This window comes from Oncorhynchus mykiss, chromosome 12, assembly GCF_057628025.1.
Source record: "Oncorhynchus mykiss isolate SJ-2025 chromosome 12, ASM5762802v1, whole genome shotgun sequence".
Lineage (NCBI taxonomy): Eukaryota > Metazoa > Chordata > Actinopteri > Salmoniformes > Salmonidae > Oncorhynchus > Oncorhynchus mykiss.
In genome coordinates, this window is record NC_143033.1 from 65,681,194 (window position 1) to 65,705,570 (window position 24,377).

General features: G+C 43.3%; 2 protein-coding genes across 3 annotated transcripts; one reads left to right on the plus strand and one right to left on the minus strand.

Annotated features, from left to right (window-relative positions):
• Positions 1–1,987: 1,987 nt before the first annotated feature.
• On the minus strand, positions 1,988–10,556 carry LOC110537938 (apoptosis regulator BAX). 2 transcript variants are annotated; one of them, XM_021624415.3, is made up of 6 exons: positions 10,220–10,504; positions 10,022–10,052; positions 7,209–7,373; positions 5,212–5,350; positions 5,008–5,112; positions 1,988–4,504 (listed from the first exon to the last, which is right to left on the minus strand). In XM_021624415.3, the coding sequence occupies exons 1-6, from the start codon at positions 10,239–10,241 to the stop codon at positions 4,364–4,366; spliced, it is 603 nt and encodes a 200-aa protein (XP_021480090.2). In that variant the 5' UTR covers positions 10,242–10,504; the 3' UTR covers positions 1,988–4,363. The 2 variants fall into 2 exon arrangements, with proteins under 2 accessions (XP_021480090.2, XP_090049129.1); XM_090193003.1 differs by lacking the exon at positions 7,209–7,373 and having other exon boundaries at positions 10,220–10,556.
• On the plus strand, positions 10,251–24,139 carry aldh16a1 (aldehyde dehydrogenase 16 family, member A1). The gene is made up of 17 exons (XM_036938011.2): positions 10,251–10,973; positions 14,036–14,135; positions 14,294–14,420; positions 17,979–18,136; positions 18,282–18,359; positions 18,651–18,838; positions 19,288–19,446; positions 19,757–19,915; positions 20,694–20,850; positions 20,947–21,022; positions 21,240–21,345; positions 21,527–21,654; positions 21,775–21,945; positions 22,326–22,530; positions 22,717–22,902; positions 23,032–23,157; positions 23,304–24,139. The coding sequence occupies exons 1-17, from the start codon at positions 10,887–10,889 to the stop codon at positions 23,469–23,471; spliced, it is 2,379 nt and encodes a 792-aa protein (XP_036793906.2). The 5' UTR covers positions 10,251–10,886; the 3' UTR covers positions 23,472–24,139.
• Positions 24,140–24,377: the final 238 nt, after the last annotated feature.

Genomic DNA, 24,377 nt, shown 5'->3' on the forward strand with positions numbered 1-24,377 from the left:
ATCTCTGTCATTCATCACCTTATGTCTGATTCCTCCCCCTTTTCCTTTTCCTTCTCATCCTCAACCCCATTCCTTTCACATTCATTCCTTCTCAACACCTGCCTACTCCTTCTCTCACTCTCTCCCTTTCTTATGGCACGATGTTTGTTACAAAAAATAATGATTTGATATGATAGAGATAAGTATCCATAGATTATGGAAGGACGCATCACTACTAGACATTTCATTCTGAAGATGGAAATGATTGTTTGTGAGGTAGAGAGGGAGAGGGATCGATCGGGTGCAAGGTGGATGGGAAGAAGAGGAGATGGGCACAACTGGCTTAGATACAGGTAAAGACAGAGGTGAATGGATCACCCCCCTCCCCCCCATCAACCTTCTGGTAGCACACCCCACACAGACACGTTAAATGGAAATATAGACCGTTCCATTTAAAATGTCAGGGGGGAGGGGGTGGGGGGTCTATTGTCAGAGCAATAATTTGTTCCAAACCCTCGATTTTGTGGGGGAGTCCAATGCCATTTACCTATACTTACTGTCAAAGAAAGCTTATCACCTGTAAAAAAGAAAAGGAAAAAAAAAGGAATCTGTTAAATACTTTATTCTGTATTGTTTTCATCTTGATTTTAAAGCATGCATCCACATCTAGTCTCTGAGTTTTGGGATGGGTTTTCACAAAACAGGTGGTGAATATACTGTGAATAACCGCCATCTTGTGTGAATGACTGTACTACCACTTTGTGTCAGTAGGAATGTGTGTGTGTGTGCTACCAGAAGACACGTTGTGCAGGTGGGGGTGTGTGTGATCCTCCACACCCACTTGAGAGGATTGACAGCTCAACACTTGCATAACTTTACTTGAAACCCAAATACAAAACATATCAAGAAAGGAGCAGAGTAAAGCCAGAAACCCCACTGTCATATATTCTCTTTCCCCGTCTTTCCTCCCTCTCATCCCCGTCTCCTATCCCCCTCTCTTTCTCTCCCTCCTCCACACATTTTTGAGGAAGAAGCTCTTTTTGCATCCTTGTTCTTGTGTTTTTCTAACATATTGTTTGAAGTTGAATTCTAATGCATGCGCGGGAGAGAAAAAAAAAGACGACTTAACTTATTTGTGAATGGCCAGAATGAAGTAACTCTCTTTTCGCCGGCAATCTCTGTCTTCCTCTTTCAGCCAGTGGTGAGATGATGGGGGGGAATATGCAAACTGAAACACTCTTTAAAAAAAAATGTTTATATCACTGTTTTATGTTCATTTTTTTGTTGTCATATTTTTTGTTTACTGCAGTGTGGCTTGACTGAAGTGATAGAAATACACTGGCTATCGTTCTATGTGTATTGCGCTTGGAAGGAAAGGGAGGTGAAATAGGCTCAGTTTCATGAGTCCGATATCTTTCCTAATACACATACAACCGTTTGGGAGATCTCAGCAGTGCTAGTAGCATTGTGCCAATCTGTCCATTCTGTTCCATTTGTACATGTCCCTCTGTCTTTTGCATCTGTACATCTCTATATATCATTATGCCTGTCACTTCTTCTGTCTATAACAGTAGATGTATCTCTTATTCTACCCCTCTAGATACAGATACGTCAATACCGTTGTTTTCTGTTAATTTTCCTTATTTGGTGTTTTGACTTAATTTCTTATAATTTGGTGCCTTGTTTACTCTTTTGTCTGATTCATGTTGTCGGTGATTTGTGTTATGAATTTTACATTTGAAAGAACATTGCACTACTAGCACCAATGCAGCTAATGTTTCTATTGGTCCTGCCAACTGTTGTGACTACATCGCCGCTAAGCGAATAAGGCACTGGGTGCAGCCATGCCACTTTCCTATCAGGGGAGAAAGAGAGGGAAGACAGAGACGGGAGAAGAGAAGGTTACTACAATAACACTGAATGGGGTTTATGCTATAAAGACTGATGCTGGATACAATTTTAATGTCATAACACAGAAAAAAATGAAATAATCAAGAACTGTATAAAATATATTTCAATGGAATGTTTATTATTTACCTTTTATATTTTTGAAATGTGTAAAGAAAAAATATGAATAAACAGTAATAATTTAACCAAGTTTGTGAAAAAAGAGACTTAAACACAGTTCTATTGTTAAAAGTATGAAAGTTTGAAAGTGAATGCTAATTAAACTTAAAACTCTTCTCCATTACAGATAGGAAAATAAAACAAGAATAATAAAACGAAATACCCACAAAATTAACTGGAAAAAACAAATCCAATTTAAAGAGAAAACGTCAAAAACGCTATAAAAATATTAAAAGCTTATGCCAAAATTTTCTATTTGTGTCCTGTGCATTTTTTTTGTACATTTAGCTAACAATTACTATCACGACTGATATTATGGAGCTGACTGACTGACTCATGTTGAGGACTTTTAGGAGTCATAGTTAACATGATTATTGCAGAACAAACATCGTCAAGTCATATTGATTTTGTTTGTCCTAATAAAATGTCCCATTTAATACATTACATTCAAGTCAAACGTCCCAGACGTTTTTTTGTTGTTATCAAAATACATGTTTCATAAACTTAAAAAAAGATTCAATCGGTATTCATGTGTTATTTCTGTATAATATTGTATTGAAAAATGACCTTTCTGTTAAAACCAATCACATAACATGATGCTTGGCTGTCTGTTATGCTTACACTCGTGTCTCATTACACTGGTTTCTCATTTCAGGCACAGATACCCTGGTCTAGCAGGATACCAACAAACATGATGATATACCCTTAAGGACAAAAACACATGATTTCACATGTGAAATTTCCACATTTTGCACATATAACATTTTATTTCACATGTGAAACCATGTGGTTTTGGAACACTTCATATGATATACATTTTTGTTGTTGCAGTTTCACATGTGAAAATCACATTTTCACATTTGAAATCATATTTACACGTGAAATAACTGTTCTCATGTGAAACCATTTGTTCACATGTATTCAATATAGAGTTCACACCACCCTTTCATGTGAGAGGGTGTCCACCCTTTCATGTTTTCACCTCACATGTGAATTGCAGTTTCACATGTGAAAGACTTTCAAATGTTGTGAGGTGTAGTTTCATAGTATCACTTGTTGATATTTTGCAATTTCATATCACGTGTTGCTTTAACATGCAGTCACATGTTATCACATTAACTTCCCATAAGATCACATGTTAAACACGTGAAATTCATGTATTTTTGCCCCCACACTTTGGTTTCATTAACTGTAGGTCAATATATACAGTGCCTTCAGAACGTATTCACACTCCTTTGTGATACAGCCTGAATTTAAAAATGGATTACTTCGAGATTTTGTGCCACTGATCCACACACAATACCCCATAATTTCAAAAGTGGAATTATACTTTTAGATTTTTTTTATACTAAGTAATAAAAAATGAAAAGCTGAAATGTCAAGTCAATAAGTATTCAACCCCTTTGTTATGGCAAGCCTAAATAAATTGTGCTTAACAAGTCCCATAATAAGTTGCATGGACTCATTGTGTGTGCAATAATGGTGTTTAAAACAGAATAATTTGCCACACCAACATTAGACAACTACACAGAAACCCCTAAAATGACTGAAATAAGTCAATTAAATCAACGAGAGAAAAGTCAGATTAACTGATGACTAAAATAGCAGTGCAGATGACACTCTTTTGCTAAGTGCAGAGATGTATAGAGTTTTTGTGTAGATCATTGACACATTTTTTTTATTAAAATGTGGAAAAAGTCCAGGGGGTGTAATAACTTTTTGAAGGCACTGATAAAAAGGAGTTTTATTTTATTTAAGGCTTATTTTACCAGGTAAGTTTGACTGAGAACACATTCTCATTTACAGCAACCACCTGGGGAACAGTTACAGGGGAGAGGAGGGGGGGGGATAAATGAGCCAATTGTAAACTGGGGATGATTAGGTGACCGTGATGGTATGAGGGCCAGATTGGGAATTTAGCCAGGACACCAGGGTTAACACCCCTACTCTTACAATATGTGCCATGGGATCTTTACTGACCACAGAGAGTCAGGACATGTTTTAATGTCCAATCCAAAAGACAGCACCCTACACGGGGGAATGCCCCCAATCGTTGCACTGGGATCTCTTTTTTTTTATTCTTTTTTTTTTTTTTTACCAGAGAAAAGATTGGCTCCTACTGGCTCTCCAACACCACTTTCAGCAGCATCTGGTCATCTTATTTATCCTGAGCAAACCAGAAGGTAGGTAACTAATAATCCATAGACTACGTAAACAAATGTATTTGTGTGTGTGTGCACGCCCACGTGTTTGCGTGTCATGTCACACAATTGCGTTTGAACCGGAGTGGAACTGTGTGTGTGTGTGTGTGTGTGTGTCAGGTCCTCCTGGCCAGTTTCCAGGTGATAACACTACCCAGTATGACACCGAGGAAGACCAGGATGAACGCTGAGGACCAGGTGCTCATAGGGGACATCTTCTCCACCTGCACACGTGCCAGCTCAGCAAAACTGTTCATCTGGGTAGAGAGAGAAAGATGGGGGGGAGGGGAGAGAGAGAGTGGGAACAAATAAAGATGAGGAGAGAGGGGAAGAAGAGAAAGGAAAGGGGGGGAGAAATACAATGGAGAGAAGAAAGAGGGCAGAAAGAAAGATAAATTAATGACAATCCAAGTTCTGTTTTCTCCAACAATAGTTAAAACCACAATTTATTTTTATGTAACCTATATTTAACTAGGGTTGTCAGTTAATAACAAATTCTTATTTACAATGACGGCCTACCCCGGCCAAGGCTTGGCCAATTGTGCACTGTCCTATGGGACTCCCAATCACAGCCGGATGTGATTCAGTCCGGATTCGAACCAGACTGAATCTTGCACTGAGATGCAGTGCTTAGACCGCTGCACCACTACTCTACAACCAATACCAAGTTTTTATCAATATAGAATATTGCCAATTTGGTTTATTTTAATTACAAAGGGGAAACACTTGTGGGCAGCCTCTGATGGTATCCATAGCTTACCCATCCTCCATGTTTCTGGATCCAATCCAGTAATTTGCTTCTGAAATACTCCAGAGTCCACTTCAGAATGTCCTTCACTAACTGGGGGATGTTAGCAATCACCACCTAACAGAGACAAAAAGAGTGATTTAAAACACACACACGCTCACTGATTGTTATTATTGGATGTACAGTACAAAGTAACAAAAACACTGTATAACATACCTTGACGGCTATCCTCCCTGCTACGTAAAACAGCACAGCAATTCTCTCCCAGGTGATTTGACTGTCCTCAAATACCTTTTCTACCAAGTTCCAGTAGCTGGTCTGGCTGGTCATTTTCCCCACCATTCCATCTATCGCACTGGAGGTAGGGTAGGAATTAGACGACTGACTTAGACCTTTGTAAACTAACACACAGATAGACACACATACAGTACCAGTCAAAAGTTTGGTCACACCAAACAGCCTTGATGACAGATTTGCACACTTGACAATCTCTCAACCATCTTCATGAGGTAGTCACCTGGAGTGCATTTCAATTAACAGGTGTGCCTTAAGTTAATTTGTGGAATTTCTTTGCTTCTTAATGCATTGAGCCAATCAGTTGTGTTGTGACAAGGGGAGGGGTATACAGAAGATAGCACTACTTGGTGTTATGGCAAGAACAGCTCAAATAAAAAAAAGAGAAACAACAGTCCATCATTACTTTAAGATATGAAGGTCAGTCAATACAGAACACTTCAAGAACTTTGAAAGTTTCTTCAAGTGCAGTCGCAAAAACCGTCAAGCGCTGTGATGAAACTGGCTCTCATGATTACCGCTACAGGAAAGGAAGACCCAGAGTTACCTCTGCTGCAGAGGATAAGTTCATTAGAGTTACCAGCCTCAGAAATTGCAGCTCAAATAAATGAGTTCAAGTAACAGACACATCTCAACATCAACTGTTCAGATGAGTGTGTGGATAAGGCTTTTATGCACAAATTGCTGCAAAGAAACCACTACTAAACTGGAAATGTGTCCTTTGGTCTGCAGTCCAAATTGGAAAGTTTTGGTTCCAACTGCCGTGTCTGTGAAACGCGGTGTGGGTGAACGGATGATCTCCGCATGTGTATTTCCCACCATAAAGCATGGAGGAGGAGGAGGGGGGGGGGTGTGATGGTGCTTTGCTTTGCTGTCTGTGATTTATTTAGAATTCAAGGCACACTTAACCAGCATGGCTACCACAGCATTCTGCAGCGATACGCCATCCCATCTGTTTTGCGCTTAGTGGGACTATCATTTGTTTTTCAACAGGACAATGACCCAACACACCTCCAGGCTGTGGAAGGGCTATTTTACCAAGAAGTAGGGTGATGGAGTGTTACATCAGATCACCTGGCCTCCACAATCACCCGACCTCAACCCAAATGAGATGGTTTGCGATAAGTCGGAACGCAGAGTGAAGGAAAAGCTGCCAACAAGTGCTCAGCATGTGGGAACTCCTTCAACACTGTTGGATGCCAAGAGTGTGCAAAGCTGTCATCAAAGCAAAGGGTGGCTATTTGAAGAATCTCAAATATATTTTGATTTGTTTAACACTTCTTTGGTTACTACATGACTCTGTATGAGGTATTTCAAAATGTTGATGTCTTCACTATTATTCAACAATGTAGAAAATAGTAAAAATAAAGAAAAACCCTTGAATGAGTAGGTGTTCTAAAACTCTTGACCGGTAGTGTACTCTAAATTCATATTTGTTTACCTACCCAGCAAACCAAAATTGGTTCCCAGAACATTCATTAGGTTGCGGCAAATGTTCTCATAACACAAAAATTGTCCAGTTGTGCTGATGATTATAGAGTGTTTGTATAAAACATTTGCCCGATGTTGCAAGAAAGTTCCCAGAATACATTAAGTTTTTGTTATTACATTACCTGGAAATCTAATGAGAACATTTGGGGAATGTCCTGTTGTGATTATTACAAATGTTGTGCACAACATTTTAGTGAATGTTAGGAGAACATTCCAAGGATATTTAATTTAAAAGATTTTCTGAAGAGTAAAAGGCTAATGTTAGATAACGCCCTAACTAGAACTTAATGTGATTCTTAGATAATGTTATGGGAATGTTCCCAGTTTGCTGGGTAGTCTTTGCATCAAATTCATCAACGTGAATTCACAAGAAGAACAGTTTGAGAAATTGAACAGGTACTGTAAGACACAAAGCAATGGCAACTGACTCGTCCAACTTCCCGTCCTTCTTGATGGCGTCTCCGATGGTCCGTATCATGATAGCTAGCTGTGACACAATCTTCTGCTCCTGATCACTCTCCACCTCCTGGGTTTTTGTGGAGACCACTACCGGGACGTCTGATGGCACCTCATCCAGCTGCTCCTGCATCACTCTGGGGATGAGAGAGCATTCTGGTCCAGAAACACTCCTTCTTAGAGCACATAGCTGGGGAGTGGGGCTGGGGCGGCAGGTAGCCTAGTCGTTAGAGCGTTGGACCAGTAACCGAAAGGTTGCTTGATCGAAACCCACTTGCTGACCAGGTAAATATCTGTCTCTCTGCCCCGGAACAAGGCAGTTAACCCACTGTTCCTAAGATGTCATTGTAAATAAAAATATGTTCTTAACGGACTTGCCTAGTTAAATTTTTTAAATTGCCTACTGTGTGTCAAACTAAACTACTGTTGTCACGACACACAGTGTCTGACGGTTTTCATTTCTTCCTTGCACTTAGCTGATAATGTAGAGAATACATCATTTTTTGCGGTCTGTTTTGTCAATTCCAAACCCCATGGAAAGTGCACACACATACACATCCAAGCAAGAGGCTGGAAGCAGCCAGTGGTATTAAGTACTTAAGTAAAAATACTTTAAAGTACTACTTAAGTAGATTTTGGGGGTATCTGTACTTTACTATTTATATTTTTGACAACTTTTACTTCACTACATTCCCAAAGAAAATAATGCACTTTTTACTTCCATTCAGACACTTTTCAAGAGAACATCCCTGGTTCTCTCTACTGCCTTTGATCTGGTGGACTCACTAAACACAAACGCTTTGCTTGTAAATTATGTCTATGTTAGTGTGCCCCTGGATATCTGTCAAAAATAATAATAATTAAACACACAAATTGTGCCGTCTGGTTTGCTTAATATAAGGAATTTGAAATTATTTATATTTTACTTTTGAAACTTACAGTTGAAGTCGGAAGATTACATACACTTAGATTGGCGTCATTAAAGCTCATTTTTCAACCACTCCACAAATGTCCTGTTAACAAACTATAGTTTTGGCAAGTCAGTTAGGACATCTACTTTGTGCCTGACAAGTAATTTTTCCAACATTTGTTTACAGACAGATTATTTCACTGTATCACAATTCCAGTATTTCAGAAGTTTACATACACTAAGTTGACAGTGCCTATAAACAGCTTGGAAAATTCCAGGAAATTATGTCATGGCTTAAGAAGCTTCTGATAGGCTAATTGACAACATTTGAGTCAATTGGAGGTGTACCTGTGGATGTATTTCAAGGCCTACCTTTCAAACTCAGTGCTTCTTTGCTTGACATCATGGGAAAATCAAAATAAATCAGATTTTTTTTTTGTAGACCTCCACAAGTCTGGTTCATCCTTGGGAGCAATTTCCAAACGTCTTAAGGTACCACGTTCATCTGTACAAACAATAGTACGCAAGTATAAACACCATGGGACCATGCAGCCGTCTTACCGCTCAGGAAGGAGACGCGTTCTGTCTCTTTTCGTACTTTGGTGCGAAAAGTGCAAATGACTCCCAGAACAACAGCAAAGCACCTTGCGAAGCTTCTGGAGGAAACAGGTACAAAAGTATCCACAGTAAAACAAGTCCTATATCGACATAACCTGAAAGGCCGCTCGGCAAGGAAGAAGCTACTGCTCCAAAACCTCCATAAAAAAGCCAGACTACAGTTTGCAACTGCACATGGGGACAAAGATCGTACTTTTTTGAGAAACGTCCTCTGGTCTGATGAAACAAAAATATAACTGTTTGGCTATAATGAGCATTGTTATGTTTGGAGGAAAAAGGGGGAGGCTTGCAAGCCGAAGAACACTATCCCAACCATGAAGCACGGGGGTGGCAGCATCATGTTGTGGGGGTGCATTGCTGCAGGAGGGGCTGGTGCACTTCACAAAATAGATGGCATCATGAGGGAGGAAAATTATCTGTATATATTGAAGCAACATCTCAAGACATCAGTCAGGAAGTTAAAGCTTGGTCGCAAATGGGTCTTCCAAATGGACAATGACCCCAAGCATACTTCCAAAGTTGTGGAAAATGGCTTAAGGACAACAAAGTCAAGGAATTGGAGTGGCCATCACAAAGCCCTGACCTCAATCCTATAGAAAATGTGTGGGCAGAAGGGAAAAGCGTGTGCGAGCAAGGAGGCCTTACAAACCTGACTCAGTTACACCAGCTCTGGCAGGAGGAATGGGCTAAAATTCACCCAACTTATTGTGGGAAGTGTGTTGGAGGCTACCCGAAATGTTGGACCCAAGTTAAACAATTTAAAGGCAATGCTACCAAATATTAATTGAGTGTATGCAAACTTCTAACCCACTGGGAATGTGATGAAAGAAATAAAAGCTGAAATAAGTCCCTCAACTATTATTCTGACATTTCACATTCTTAAAATAAAGTGGTGATCCCAACTGACCTAAGACAGGGATTTTTTTACTAGGAGTAAATGTCAGGAATTGTGAAAAACTGAGTTTAAATGTATTTGGCTAAGGTGTATGTAAACTTCTGACTTCAACTGTAAGTATATTTTAGCAATTGTATTTACTTTGATACTTAAGTATATTTAAAACCAAATACTTTACTCAAGTAGTATTTTACTGGGTGACTTTCACTTAGACATGAGTCATTTTCTATTACTGAAGTATGATAATTGGGTACTTAACCCACCACTAGAAGCAGCACAGGGCCAGCCACAGGTTTACAGCTAGGTGTGTCGATATGATGAGTCTCTGGTTATTTTTGAGTATCTGTGAAAGTGAAACTCACCTATTCAGCAGGACCTCTCCTACTCTGTAATCTGTAGAACAAATAAAACATTTAACCAAAAGCAGCTTAGATCTAAACAACAAAAAATAATTCTGAATGTAAAATAGAAAATAATTATGATAGCTAGCAATGACAATGTATTGATAACTTGGTAACATTGTTGCAGTGATGAGACATTGCACTGGCAGACCTAGCTACCTGATATCTCTGCACACGCCATTGGCAGTCCACACACAGCCAGAACGATAGCTAGCTACTATCACCGTAACTTCAGAAAACTTGCAGTATCGTAATTGTAGTTCTTCTCTTATAACAGAAAACTATTCTAGCTCTATTTGACAGACGATAGTTGCTGCTGTTTTATCTATATTAAGAAAATATTACATTCCTTAGAGATAATATGCAGAATCTACAAGCGCAAGAAATAAGAAAGACCAAAAGACGGTTACAAGACCAGACAGCAAAACGAAAGTGGAGAGCAGCGACCAGACAATCGGCGCATGCGCATTGTCAACACGGGTCCACACGCTAATGTGTCCGTGTAGAAACTGACTACCGTACACAACATGGTAGCTAGTTAATTTTTGTCCGGCTAGTTAAAGCAAAGATGGCAGCGACGAAGCTAGTAAAGTAGGGGGAGTTAGTGCGACAGAGCAGAACAATATTTCTTCATTCAACACGTTGCAGTTCGTCGTTGGGAACTTTTATTTTGATATCTAAACTCTCAGACCACAGATTTAGCTAAGCTAGCTAGCATTATTTCTGGTTAACACGCTGACGGACGACAGAGCAAGCAAGCCAGTGTCTGATGTATTCTTGTTGATGATCAATACAAGTTAAAAGTTTCTTCTTGCAACATTGTATAATGGCTGGCATTACCTCCAAGACAATACACGATATCTTTCAATCTATGGAGTACGGACCGAGTAGTTCCAGCACTGCTACTGCTCAGGTAAAAACAAAAAAAAAAACATTTATTTGCTGCACAAGAGTCGCGATAATGGTTGCATACGTCTAAGTAGTAGTAAGCCACATACCTTCGAGGTCAATTTACTCGAAATAAATAATATTTTGTTAGAATTTCACCCATGTAATGACTTAACTTCTCTCTCTCGTCACGTTTCACATCATGTTTTAGATAATAGGATTTATGTTTGCTGGCTATTACCATGTGAAGTCTATTACGGTAACTAACTCAAAGGCAGTCATGTGAGATGTGGTCCTGGGGATCAAGTTGGATGGGATATTCTGTAGAGAACAGCAGTCTCTCTGACTCTTTCAACAGTTAACCACCTAACATGTCCAGATTACGTTTCAGAAATGTATTTTTTGCTAGATTATGTGCAGTATGATGTGCTTGGAACTAGTGACAAGTGTATCCTGACCTCCCTACTCTGTGTTGGAGGTGTCTGTCTCTGCAGCCAATCAAATGTGACCACAGTTCAACTCAGAATTGGTCTCGTTCATGTCTACCTATCCATATTTTAATAGGCCTACATAAGTAGGGCTGACCCCAATTAGTTGTCTGGTCGATTGTTTGGTGGTTAGGCTGTTGGTCAACCAAGATAGTCGAGCAGTAACAAAAATATACAGTACCAGTTAAATGTTTGGACACGCCTACTCATTCCAGGGTTTTTTTTCTTTATATATCGTCTCTTCACTGTTGACGTTGAGACTATTTTTTTTTGTGGGTACTATTTAAAGATGCTGCCAGTTGAGGACTTGAGGTGTCTTTTTCTCAAACTAGACACTAATGTTCAAGAACTTTCTAGGTGGCCCCAAACCTTTGAACGGTTGTGTGTGTGTGTGTGTGTGCAGTTGAAGTTGGAAGTTTGCATACACCTTAGCCAAATACATTTGAACTCAGTTTTTCCACAATTACTAACATTTAATCCTAGTAAAAATACCCAGTCTTAGGTCAGTTAGGATCACCACTTTATTTTAAGAATGTGAAATGTCAGAATTATAGTAGAGAGAGTGATTTATTTCAGCTTTTATTTCTTTCATCACATCCGGGTTAGGCCGGTAGGGATATCCTTGTCTCATCGCGCACTAGCGATTCCTGTGGCGGCCGGGCGCAGTGCGCGCTGACCTGGTCGCTGGGTGTAAGCTGTTTCCTCCGACGCATTGGTGCGGCTGGCTTCCGGGTTGGATGCGTGCTGTGAAAAGAAGCAGTGCGGCTTGGTTGGGTGTGTTTCGGAGGAAGCATGGCTCTCGACCTTCGTCTCTCCCGAGCCCGTACGGGAGTTGTAGCAATGAGACAAGACAGTAACTACTAACAATTGGATACTACGAAATTGGGGAGAAAAGGGGGATAATTATAAAAACATTAACAATTAAACTTTCTGACGTTACATTTTTAAATGTTTAATTATTATCCCCCTTTTCTCCCCAATTTGGTTGCATAGGTCTAAGTAGTAGTAAGCCACATATTTCGTTCCAATTTCATTTGACCCACCAGAGTCTCTGGTGGCACAGCTAGCAGTGCAGTGCCTTAGATCACTGCGCCACCCGGGAGGCCCGTGGGTCAGAAGTTTACACACACTCAATTGGTAGTTGGTAGCATTGCCTTTAAATTGTTTAACTTGGGTCAAACGTTTCGGGTAGCCTTCAACAAGCTTCCCACAATAAGTTGGGTGAATGTTGGCCCATTCCTCCTGACAGAGCTGGTGTAACTGAGTCAGGTTTGTAAAGCCTCCTAGCTCGCACACGTTTTTTTTCGGTTCTACCCACAAGTTTTCTATAGGATTGAGGTCAGGGCTTTGTGATGGACACTACAATATCCTGACTTTGTTGTCCTTTTAAGCCATTTTGCCACAACTTTGGAAGTATGCTTGGGGTCATTGTCCATTTGGAAACACCCTTTTGCGACTAAGCTTTAACTGATGTCTTGAGATGTTGCTTCAATATATCCAGATAATTTTCCTCCCTCATGATGCCATCTATTTTGTGAAGTGCACCAGTCCCTCCTGCAGCAAAGCACCCCCACAACATGCTGCCACCCCCGTAGCTTCATGTTGGGATGGTGTTCTTCAGCTTGCAAGCCTCACCCTTTTCCTCCAAACATAACGATGGTCATTATGGCCAGACAGTTCTATTTTTGTTTCATCAGACCAGAGGACATTTCTCCAAAAAGTACGATCGTTTTCCCCATGTGCTGTTGCAAACTGTAGTCTGGCTTTTTTATGGAGGTTTGGAGCAGTGGCTTCTTCCTTGCTGAGTGGCCTTTCAGGTTATGTCAATATAGTACTCATTTTACTGTGGATATAGATACTTTTGTACCTCCAGCATCTTCACAAGGTCCTTTGCTGTTGTTCTGGGATTGATTTGCACTTTTCGCACCAAAGTACGTTCATTTCTAGGAGACAGAACGCGTCTCCTTCCTGAGCGGTATGACGGCTGCGTGGTCCCATGGTGTTTATACTTGCGTACTATTGTTTGTACAGATGAACATGGTACCTTCAGGTGTTTGGAAATGGCTCCCAAGGATGAACCAGACTTGTGGAAGTCTACAATTTTGTTTCTGAGGTCTTGGCTGATTTCATTTTTCCATGATGTCAAGCAAAGAGGCACTGAGTTTGAAGGTAGGCCTTGAAATACATCCACAGGTACACCTCCAGTTGACTCAAATGATGTCAATTAGCCTATCAGCAGCTTCAAATGCCATATCATTTTCTGGAATTTTCCAAGCTGTTAAAGGCACAGTCAACTTAGTGAATGTAAACTTCTGATCCACTGGAATTGTGATACAGTGAAATAATCTGTCTGTAAACAATTTGTTTGGCGAGTCGGTTAGATGTCCTAACCGACTCGCCAAACTATAGTCTGTTAGCAAGAAATTTGTGGAGTGGTTGAAAAACACGTTTTAATGACTCCAATCTAAGTGTATGTAAACTTCCGACTTCAACTGTGTGTGTGTGTGTGTGTGTGTGTGTGTATATATATAATTTCCCTATCCTCCATTGTATAGCCTACTCTCTCATACACACTGATGTAAGCTCTATCTTTCCTCAGGCTTGGCTTGAGTCTCATTCTCGTGCTCTCGGTTTGTTCATCGATGGAAAGTTTGTCCGTTCTGCAGACAGACAGACATGCAATGTGACCGACTCTTCAGGTATAAAGAGAACCTACAGGGGAGCTATCCCTTTAATTTAACATTGTTGTTCTATCTATATCTCTCGTCCTCCACTGCCCACTGTTTCCTGTTGTTATATTTTAAATGCATCATCAATAAAATACTATTTTGACATGGTTTTTCTCCCACCTCCCTAGGTGGTCCTGTTTGTAGTACTGTGTGTGCTGTGGATGAGGATGCATCCTTGTCTGTGTCCTCTGGGGCCAGTGGCTTCAAGGCCTGGAGTGCTCTCTCCTGTCATCTCAGAGCCAAGACTCTACTCCGGTAGCTACACACCACCCCTTTACCTCTGTCTAGGGTCCACTGATACACACTACACCCCTTTACCTCTGTCTAGGGTTCACAGATACACACTACACCCCTTTACATCTGTCTAGGGTTCACAGATACACACTACACCCCTTTACATCTGTCTAGGGTTCACAGATACACACTACACCCCTTTACCTCTGTCTAGGGTTCACAGATACACACTACACCCCTTTACCTCTGTCTAGGGTTCACAGATACACACTACACCCCTTTACCTCTGTCTAGGGTTCACTGATACACACTACACCCCTTTACCTCTGTCTAGGGTTCACTGATACACACTACACCCCTTTACCTCTGTCTAGGGTTCACAGATACACACTACACCCCTTTACATCTGTCTAGGGTTCACAGATACACACTACACCCCTTTACATCTGTCTAGGGTTCACTGATACACACTACACCCATTTACCTCTGTCTAGGGTTGACTGATACACCCCTTTACCTCTGTCTAGGGTTCACTGATACACACTACACCCATTTACCTCTGTCTAGGGTTGACTGATGCACCCCTTTACCCCTGTCTAGGGTTGACTGATACACCCCTTTACCCCTGTCTAGGGTTGACTGATTACCCCTGTCTAGGGTTGACTGATAAACCCCTTTACCTCTGTCTAGGGTTGACTGATACACCCCTTTACCTCTGTCTAGGGTTGACTGATTACCCCTGTCTAGGGTTGACTGATACACCCCTTTACCTCTGTCTAGGGTTGACTGATACACCCCTTTCCCTTTACCTTTATTTCCAGTGTTAATCTGCATAATTGTAATTATTCGCCTACCTTCTCATGCCTTTTGCACACAATGTGTATATATAGACTCCCCTTTTTTCTACTGTGTTATTGACTTGTTAATTGTTTACTCCATGTGTAACTCTGTGTTGTCTGTTCACACTGCTATGCCTTATCTTGGCCAGGTCGCAGTTGCAAATGAGAACTTGTTCTCAACTAGCCTACCTGGTTAAATAAAGGTGAAATAAAAATTTAAAAAAATCTAGGGTTGACTGATACACCCCTTTACCTCTTTCTAGGGTTGACTGATACACCCCTTTACCCCTGTCTAGGGTTGACTGATACACCCCTTTACCCCTGTCTAGGGTTGACTGATAAACCCCTTTACCTCTTTCTAGGGTTACTGATACACCCCTTTACCCCTGTCTAGGGTTGACTGATACACCCCTTTACCCCTGTCTATGGTTGACTGATACACCCCTTTACCCCTGTCTAGGGTTGACTGATACACCCCTTTACCCCTGTCTAGGGTTGACTGATACACCCCTTTACCCCTGTCTAGGGTTGACTGATACACCCCTTTACCTCTGTCTAGGGTTGACTGAAACACCCCTTTACCTTTATCTAGGGTTGACTGATACACCCCTTTACCTCTGTCTAGGGTTGACTGATACACCCCTTTACCCCTGTCTAGGGTTGACTGAAACACCCCTTTACCTTTATCTAGTGTTGACTGATACACCCCTTTACCTCTGTCAATGGCTCACTGAGATACACACTAATAATACTTAATGTAAAGTGCTTTTCTCACCTAAGACGCTGAAGAAAATAATACAAAATAAAATAATAACAATCAGAAACGCAGAACATTGTAAGCAGACCACAATCAAAGCTGTATACAGGTGTCGTCAGGAGAACAGAATTAACATAGGTCTTTGAAAGCTTTTCTGAACAGCTCAGTCTTTAGCATGTGCCTTAAACGAAGCCGGAGACTCTCCAGCCCTGACAGTGACTTGAATGCTGCATTGAGGTCCAGCACTATGAGGGTGCTGGCAGCCCCAGAGTCGTCATTCATGAGTCGTCATTCATGAGTCGTCATTCATGAGCTGTGTCCAGCTCGGATGCCCAGCTGGAAGGGCACGAGTAGGTTGTGAGTGGCCAGATGGCGTTGAAGTTGGCTTCACACAGCACGTTCGATAAGCTTACTCAGAAGTGGCAGGTTGAAGATGGGCCTGTCGTTCTAGAGGTTGTCGGGGTCAGAACCAGGCTTTTTAAGTACTGACTGCAGCGAGCCTGAGCTGAGGAGGGACACATCCAGTAGTTTCCACTGCCGTTGCCGATCAGCTGGGAGTAGTAGGATGTCTGAGCTTTAAGGCCTGTTTGTGGTCTTGCTGATGTCTCTCAAACATCTGCACGTGTACAGTTAGCCCACTTTACTTATACTGGCGCTCTAGTGAGAGAGCGTCAGCTCCTCGGTGTACCAGGGAGAACATATGGGGGGGAAGACGTTTTCAAAGGAGCAACTTCATCAAGTTTGGAGGCCAAGGCAGTGTCGTATCGAGCCACAGAGTGAGTAACTGGCAGGTCGGGGATGGATTCAGTAAGCTGGGCTGTGTTTTTATAGCTTTAAGACTCCTAACCCGAATCGAGTGTTTCTTGGGCTGGGTGGGGCAGAGGAATAGCTAGGGTGAAGGTGATGAGTTTGTGGTCGGGACAGGCCTGGCATAATTCCATCCCGTTTGGCCAGATCCACGCCTCTGATTACAGACCAGCTCTAGTGTATTGGGCTTTTTGTTGTGGGTGGCAAAGTCCACATGCTGTTCGAGTCCAAAGTTCTCCAGAATATCAGCCAGGTCAGTAGAGAGACTGCAGTCAGGGGAGTCGACATGTATGTTGACATCACCAAGCACCAGCATAGCAGGGCACAAGACTTAGGAGTGTTCGTAGCTCGGATAGTTCAGCAGGAAAGCCACAGTTGAGCTTTTTGAGGCCGATTTTCTAAAAATAAATAAAAATGATTTTTGTTATAATTATTTGTATTTTTTAAATCAACACAGCCAGTACTGACGCAGAGCCAGTGATCTTGAAAGCCACGCATTCGAAAGAGGAGACGGCTGTTACTGGAGTAGACTTCACAATAGTCAGTCCTGTAGATTCACAGCCAAAACCTCCACCCCATCCGGACGTGAGAGGGCAGTCCAGGTCGGTGTAGCCAGTTGCGGCGCATTGGTTGAGGGAAGATGTACTCATTGCCCTGACGCCAAGTCTCAATGAGGCAGAAAGTCCAGGCCTCTTATCAGTGACCACGTCATTCAGCAGTAAAATGACTGAATGACGTCCGCGGAATCGTAATGAGGGAAGGCGTGCTGCCGTTTCTGAATCTTTTGGTGCCCGACTTCGGTCCCGTCCGTGGTAGATGAGTTGAGATGACGATCTCGCTAGTCTGGTATTGGCTAGTTGATTGGAGAAGGAGCCAAATGTGTCCGCTAATTTAACAATGATGATAAAACCTTTTTAGAATGAGATTCCTGTCTTCTATACCGGATAAGCTACAACAACAACAAGTTGATAAACAATGCACATTTTAAAAACCGAATAATTATGAATAATTTTGCAGGAGTAAACTACCAAGGCTGGCACGAGGCGCCATCGCAACCATAAACACTACACTACAGACCACAATTTAATATCTAATAATTATGCCGGGCAAATTTAAAATGGCATTTTGAGAAGTGCTCTGTATTATCTGTATAACGTGTGTGTGTGTGTGTGTCAGGTTGGTGAGTAGCCTCCAGAGACACGGTCAGTGTCTGTCAGAGCTGTGTGACCTGGCCCAGTCTCCCAGTTCCCCTTCAGCACTGGTCAGACTGCTGCAGTACTACTCTGGCTGGGCTCAGCTCAGAGACTCACTCATTCCCGACTGGACACCACGTGGTAAGGCCATGCGTAGCGTGCGTGTGTTTGTAAGTGGATCTTTATCCACGCGTTCATGGGCGTAGTGGAGATCTTTCCTTGAGTGTTGTACAACTGTGATTGTGAAGTGTGTGTGTTGAATTTACTCTGTGTTTGTGTCTTTCAGGTGTGGTGGTAGTGGTTGTCTCTGACGACTGTTCTCTCTACTCTCTCATGCTGAAAGTCTTACCTGCACTGGCCATGGGTATGACACACACACACACAGGGAGAGAGTTGCAGAGGGAGAGAGAGTTGCAGAGGGAGAGAGAGTTGCAGAGGGAGAGAGAGTTGCAGAGGGAGAGAGAGTTGCAGAGGGAGAGAGAGTTGCAGATCCAGGCTATCTAATCAACATGACCAAAGGTCAATTTCCTGGAAAGTCATGGGCGGGAAAAAAGTTTCAAAACAGACCCTGTCACCTTCTACGCTGACAAAGATTCCCTTCGGGAAGGTAAAGCTTTACTCTACCATTTGTGACCTTAACGTTTCTGTTTCCCAGGCAACGCAGTGGTGGCGATCCCTGGCGTGGGGACAGCGCCTCCTGTTCTGTTATTGGCTCAGCTGTTTGTGGAGGCGGGACTTCCTGCGGGGGTGCTGAATGTGGTGACGGGCAGCGTTTTGTCGCTGGGTTCTAAAGTGGCTCAAAACCCGCACGTCAGCTATGTCACTTACAGTGGCAACAAAAAGGTGGACACACACACACACACTCGAACCAATGTGTTAGTCAGTAGTGCTTATGGATCCCTCTTGATGTCTTTTTCCTGTATGCATCTGCTCCTGCATCTTCTTTCTAGCTCTCATTTCACTGATCGCTTCTTTATCGAGGAATGTTTTCACTTGCTATGACTGTGATATGAGGTTGTTTTATCTACCCTTAGTTGAAACCACTTGACTGTAAGTCGCTCCGGATAAGAGGGTCTGCCAAATGACCAGAATTCTACGTAAATGTAATGGGACTGCAATTAGCTATGTGGCGTGAACGTTTTCCATTTGGTTACGGCAGTGAATTTGACAGTTGTCCCGTGACAGTCGTGTGTGTGTGTGTGTGTGCGTGTGCTTTTGATTGAACTTCCTCTTTTCTCTCGCTCACACTAACTAGTAACTTCCCTCCAATCTCTTCTTTCCTTCTTTTTCAGGATGGAGAGATTCTGTGCAGGGCCACAGCAGGCATGGGTGTTCCCGTCTCTCTCTCCCTCTCCCTCGGGGCCACCTGTCCCTTCATCATCTTTGAGTCTGCCGATATCGACAGTGCCGTGGATGGAGTGATAGAGACCGCCTTTAAGAAGAACAGAGAGGTGGAACAGATGGCTTTCTTTTCTCACTCGTTTTCTTTTTTTAAAGCCAAATCATTGAATGTATCGAGAGATTCCGGTGAAAGAACAAGCTGCAATCCGATCCATGGCCACAGGTGGTCAGTGTTGTACAGTATGACTGATCTGAACCTCTCCCTCGCTCAATTTAAAAAAAATAATATTTAAAGCCCCCATTTAAAGCAACCTCTCGCTGACTCAGTAGGCCTATATGACTTATCTGAACAATAGACCAATAAAATAACCTGCCCCCCCCCCCCCCCCCCCCCCCCTCTTTCTCACCCTCCTCTCTCAGTGCCAGTGGATGCTGTGTGTCCAGGAGTCTGTGTGGGACAGTGTTGTAGCCCGTCTGAAGGTTCGGATGGCAGGGATGAAGAGTGTTCCTCTCCTGGCTGAGGGGGACCGAAGGCTGGTGGACGCTGCAGTACAGGAGGCCCAACAGCAGGGGGCCACGGTCAGTCACGATATTTTCATTTAACATTTTTGTCATTTAGGAGACGCTCTTATCCAGAGTGACTTACATGAGCAATTAGGGTGAAGTGCCTTGCTCAAGGGGACATCGACAGATTTTTCACCTTGTCGGCTTCGGGATTCAAACCAGCGCTCTTTTGTTTACTGGCCCAACACTCTTAACCACGTACACCGAGTGTACAAAACATTAGTAACACCTTCCTAATATTGAGTTGGACCCCCTTTTGCCCTCATAACAGCCTCAATTCGTCGGGGCATGGACTCTACAAGGGGTCAAGCGTTCCATGACGATTCGGGCCCATGTTGACTCCAATGCTTCCCACAGTTGTCAAGTTGGCTGGATGTCCTTTGGGTGCTGGACCATTATTGGTAACACACGGGAAACTGTTGAGCGTGAAAATCCCAGCGGCGTTGCAGTTCTTGACACACTCAACCCGGGTTCGCCTGGCACCTACTAACATACCTCGTTTTTAAAGGCACTTCAATAGTTCATCTCGCCTATTCACTCTCTGAATGGCACACATACACAATCCATGCCTGAAAGCTGAAAAATCCTTCTTTAACCTGTCTTTTCCCCTTCATCTACTCTGATTTTGAAGTGGATTTAAGAAGTGACATCAATAAGGGATCATAGCTTTCACCTGGACTCACCTGGTCAGTCTATGTCATGGAAAGCGGAAGTGTTCCTAATGTTTTGTACACTCGGTGTACAAACTAAATTGTAAATAAATGGTAACCTAATTGTGTTTTGCTTGTATCAGCTGATCCAGCCGTGTCCCCCGTCCTCCTCCGGTGCTGCCTATCCCCCCACGGTGCTGTGTGGAGTAGCCCCCTCCTGCACCTGTGTGGTGACCCCATCCCCCGGCCCTCTGTTGCCCCTCCTCTCCTTCAGGAGCCACGGGGAGGGTGTCACTCTGGGTAAGGAGGACCACACCATACTGTTTCTATGACCACACTCAAACACCAACCACTAATGAAACACTCATCTATCCATCTGTTTATCTGTCTTGACAGGGAACCACAGCCCTCACGGCCAGGCTGCCTCAATCTGGACTGAAGACCTAACTCTGGCTCTGGAGGCTGCCAAGAGGTACAGGACACACACACGCACCCATACTTACTTACACACACACACACTATCTTGGTCTCCCAATATTCATCTCAAGTCACCATGGCTGAAAACATTTAGTGTGGTGTTCTTACTGCGTTAGATGTATAATTCCTATCACCCAGAAGCCACCTGACAAAATAATGGACTATCAGATATAACACACCTTATTAACCCTTCCTCGAACCTCTCTCCCCAGCCTGTCTGTGGGTGCAGTGTGGGTAAACTCCCACTCTGTGATGGACCCTTCCCTGCCTATCTCTGGCCACAAGGAGAGTGGCAACTGCATCGATGGAGGGAAGGAGGTATGGACAATAGCCATGTTCTGTCCCTGTCCAGAGGGAATTTAGTTGATAATGCGTGTAATTATCCAATCTTTTCTGATATTCACACATGCCTTCTAGAGTGTCGGGCTATAGGTTGTTTGTTGACAGTGTGCCTTATGTCAGAGTGTCTCCTAAATGACTCTTTCCTTCTCTCTTCCAGGGTCTGTTCCAATTCCTCCGCCCTTCCTCCTCGCCTCTACCCCGCTCCTCTCCAGCCTCTGTTGATTACTCCAAGTTTGGAACGGCGGCATCAGCGGCCATCATTCCAGAGGGATCTAATTCATCCAGGTGTGTGTGTGTGTGTGTGTCTTCATTGACTTCTTTTAAAGTTGCCTTTGTACTTATTCAGTCACTTGTAATGTTCTTAATTCCCTCTTTTCCTCCCTCCTGTTTCTATCTCTCCTTCAGTACCCCTCGTTCCTACCTGCAGTATGTGGGGGGTAAGCAGTGTAAGTCTGAGTCTGGCAGCAGTGTGTGTGTCCTGGCTCCAGGGGGGGGAACTGTTCTCGCCCACTGTCCTGACGGGGGGAGGAAAGACGTTCGCAACGCCGTGGAGGCGGCCATTAAGGTCCAACCTGGGTAAGCTCTGCTCTAAGCTGGATGTCAATCGACCAAACGTCATCGACAGTGTCGTCAGGGCGTTGCCGTTCTTGACACAAACCGGTGCGCCTGGCACCTACCACCATACCCCGTTCAAAGGCACTTACATTATTTTTTTTGTCTTGCCCATTCACCCTCTGAATGGCACACATACACAATCCTTGTCTTAAGACTTAAAAATCCTTCTTTAACCTGTCCCCTCCCCTTCATCTACACTGGTTTTTGAAGTGGATTTAACAAGTGACATCAATAAGGGATCAAAGCTTTCAGCTGGACTCACCTGGTCAGTCTGTCATGGAAAGAGCAGGTGTTCATAATGTTTTGTGTACTGTGTATATTTTCTCTCGCTCTCCTGACAGTTGGATGAAGAAAAGCCCTGTGGCCCGAGCTCAAAGCCTCTTCTCTCTGGCTGAGACCTTGGAGCTGAAGAGGCGGGACATGGCCGTGTCACTCCACTCCCAGACAGGCCTCTCATTGGAGAAGGCGGACATGGAGGTGGAGCTGAGCATCGCTCAGCTCTGTGATTGGGCCGCTCGCTGTGATAAGGAAAAGGGCGGAGTTCCGGTGAGAATTTATGTATTCTGTCCTAATAGTAGTAACGTCTGTATAATACTAGTGGCTGTTTGTGTTCAACACTTACTCACGCACCCCCAACGCTCTGGCTGGCACACAGGCCACCAACAAAGCCTCTCCACTTCAGGAGGTCAAACTGTATTTAAAGTGTCTCTTCTCTAACCTCCTTTTCTCTAGTCCGTCCCACAGTCCGGTTCGGCTCTGTCCATCCCCGAGGCTCTAGGAGTGGTGGGTGTGGTTCTCCCTGACTCCTCCCCCCTCCTCTCTATGGTCTCCCTGCTGGCAGCTGCTGTTGCCATGGGCAATGCTGTCATCATGGTGCCCAGTCCAAAGTACCCCCTGCCTGCTCTAGAGTTCATCCAGGTGAGTTCTGTCCTGCCCCCTGACATTTTGATTCAACTGTGTACTTGTGTGCACACGCTTGCTTGTGTATGCTGTTGCGTGTGTGTGCATGTATTTTTGCCCAAACACATCTGTTCCCTGTCTCTCTAGGTTCTCCAGTCCTCAGATCTTCCAGGAGGCGTGGTCAGCATTATAACTGGTGGCAGAGATCAGCTGACCCAGGCTCTAGCCAATCACAGTGTCATCAAGGCCATATGGTACTGGGGGAGTATGGAGGTGTGTATGAACCCTGTATACTCACACAACAACAAATAGCACTTAATTGCATTCCAGTAGAGTATATAAATGAGCTGTGTTATCTCTCTCTCTCACACACACACACACACACACACACACACACACACACACACACACACACACAGGGTTGCCAGTTCCTACAGCACACGTGTGCCAGCCCTCTGAAGAGCCTGTGGCTTCACTGCCAGGAGAAGGATGGAGGGAGAGACTGGGCCCAGCCTCATGCCTCACTCCAGGAAGAGATGTGGAGACAGGCCGTCCAGTGGAAGAGTGTCTGGATCCCCACTGCTTAGAGAGGGGGGGGGGGGGGGGAGAGACAGATGGGAGACAGTAGAGTGAGAGATTAAGTATATTAAAACAATAACATTTATTTGAAGTGAAGGGGGCGGGGGGTTGTAAGGGTCATTCTTAGTCGCGTTCTGGGAATGATTTTATGTAACGCACTTGACTATGAAACCTTCTTGGCTGTTCCAGTGCTTTCCTCCCATCAGAGGACTGTATGCTGATGACTCTGTGGTAAATAACACAAGATACATAGAGAGATGTTATAACCTGTATGGATCACTGACTTCTACCTCCAGTGCTCCTATGCCTGGTCTGATGCCTTAATAGCACTGGCGGTGATGCATACTCTACAGGAAGCCAGCTTTAGTCAGCCAACAATGCATTCATCATTTTGCCTTACTGTATGTTATCAATAAGGGATTGAGGAAGATGAGAAGTTAATACAGCTGTACCGATTATTAGTACCGTATTATGTCAAACTGTAGTAGTGTTCATAATCACAAAAGTAAGACATTCCTTTTGTGGGGATCTTCAACCGTGCCGGATAGGTCAGGCCTACTGTGTCAGCATGAGTAGTCTTCACGTTTTAGTCTTTTTGAAATATATATGATTTAAAAAGATTCTAAATAATGTACTTCTGATGTTCAAAAGCCCTAATAAAAAGATAATCACCTCATATCTTGTGCTCTCTTTTTAAGGAGTAGGCCATCATGAGATTGCTTTTTTCTGGAAGTGATTGTATGACTGGCATGTGTGTAACTTGCAGGAGGTCATGAATATATTTCTTTACCTCAATTGTATACCGTGATGAATTTAAACTGTTTGTCGCTAAATCCGGCATGACCTGGGACCATGTAAAAACAGCTAGCTGGAGTTTGTCTGAGTCCTCAGCTGCTATGAATTTAATGCTGAGG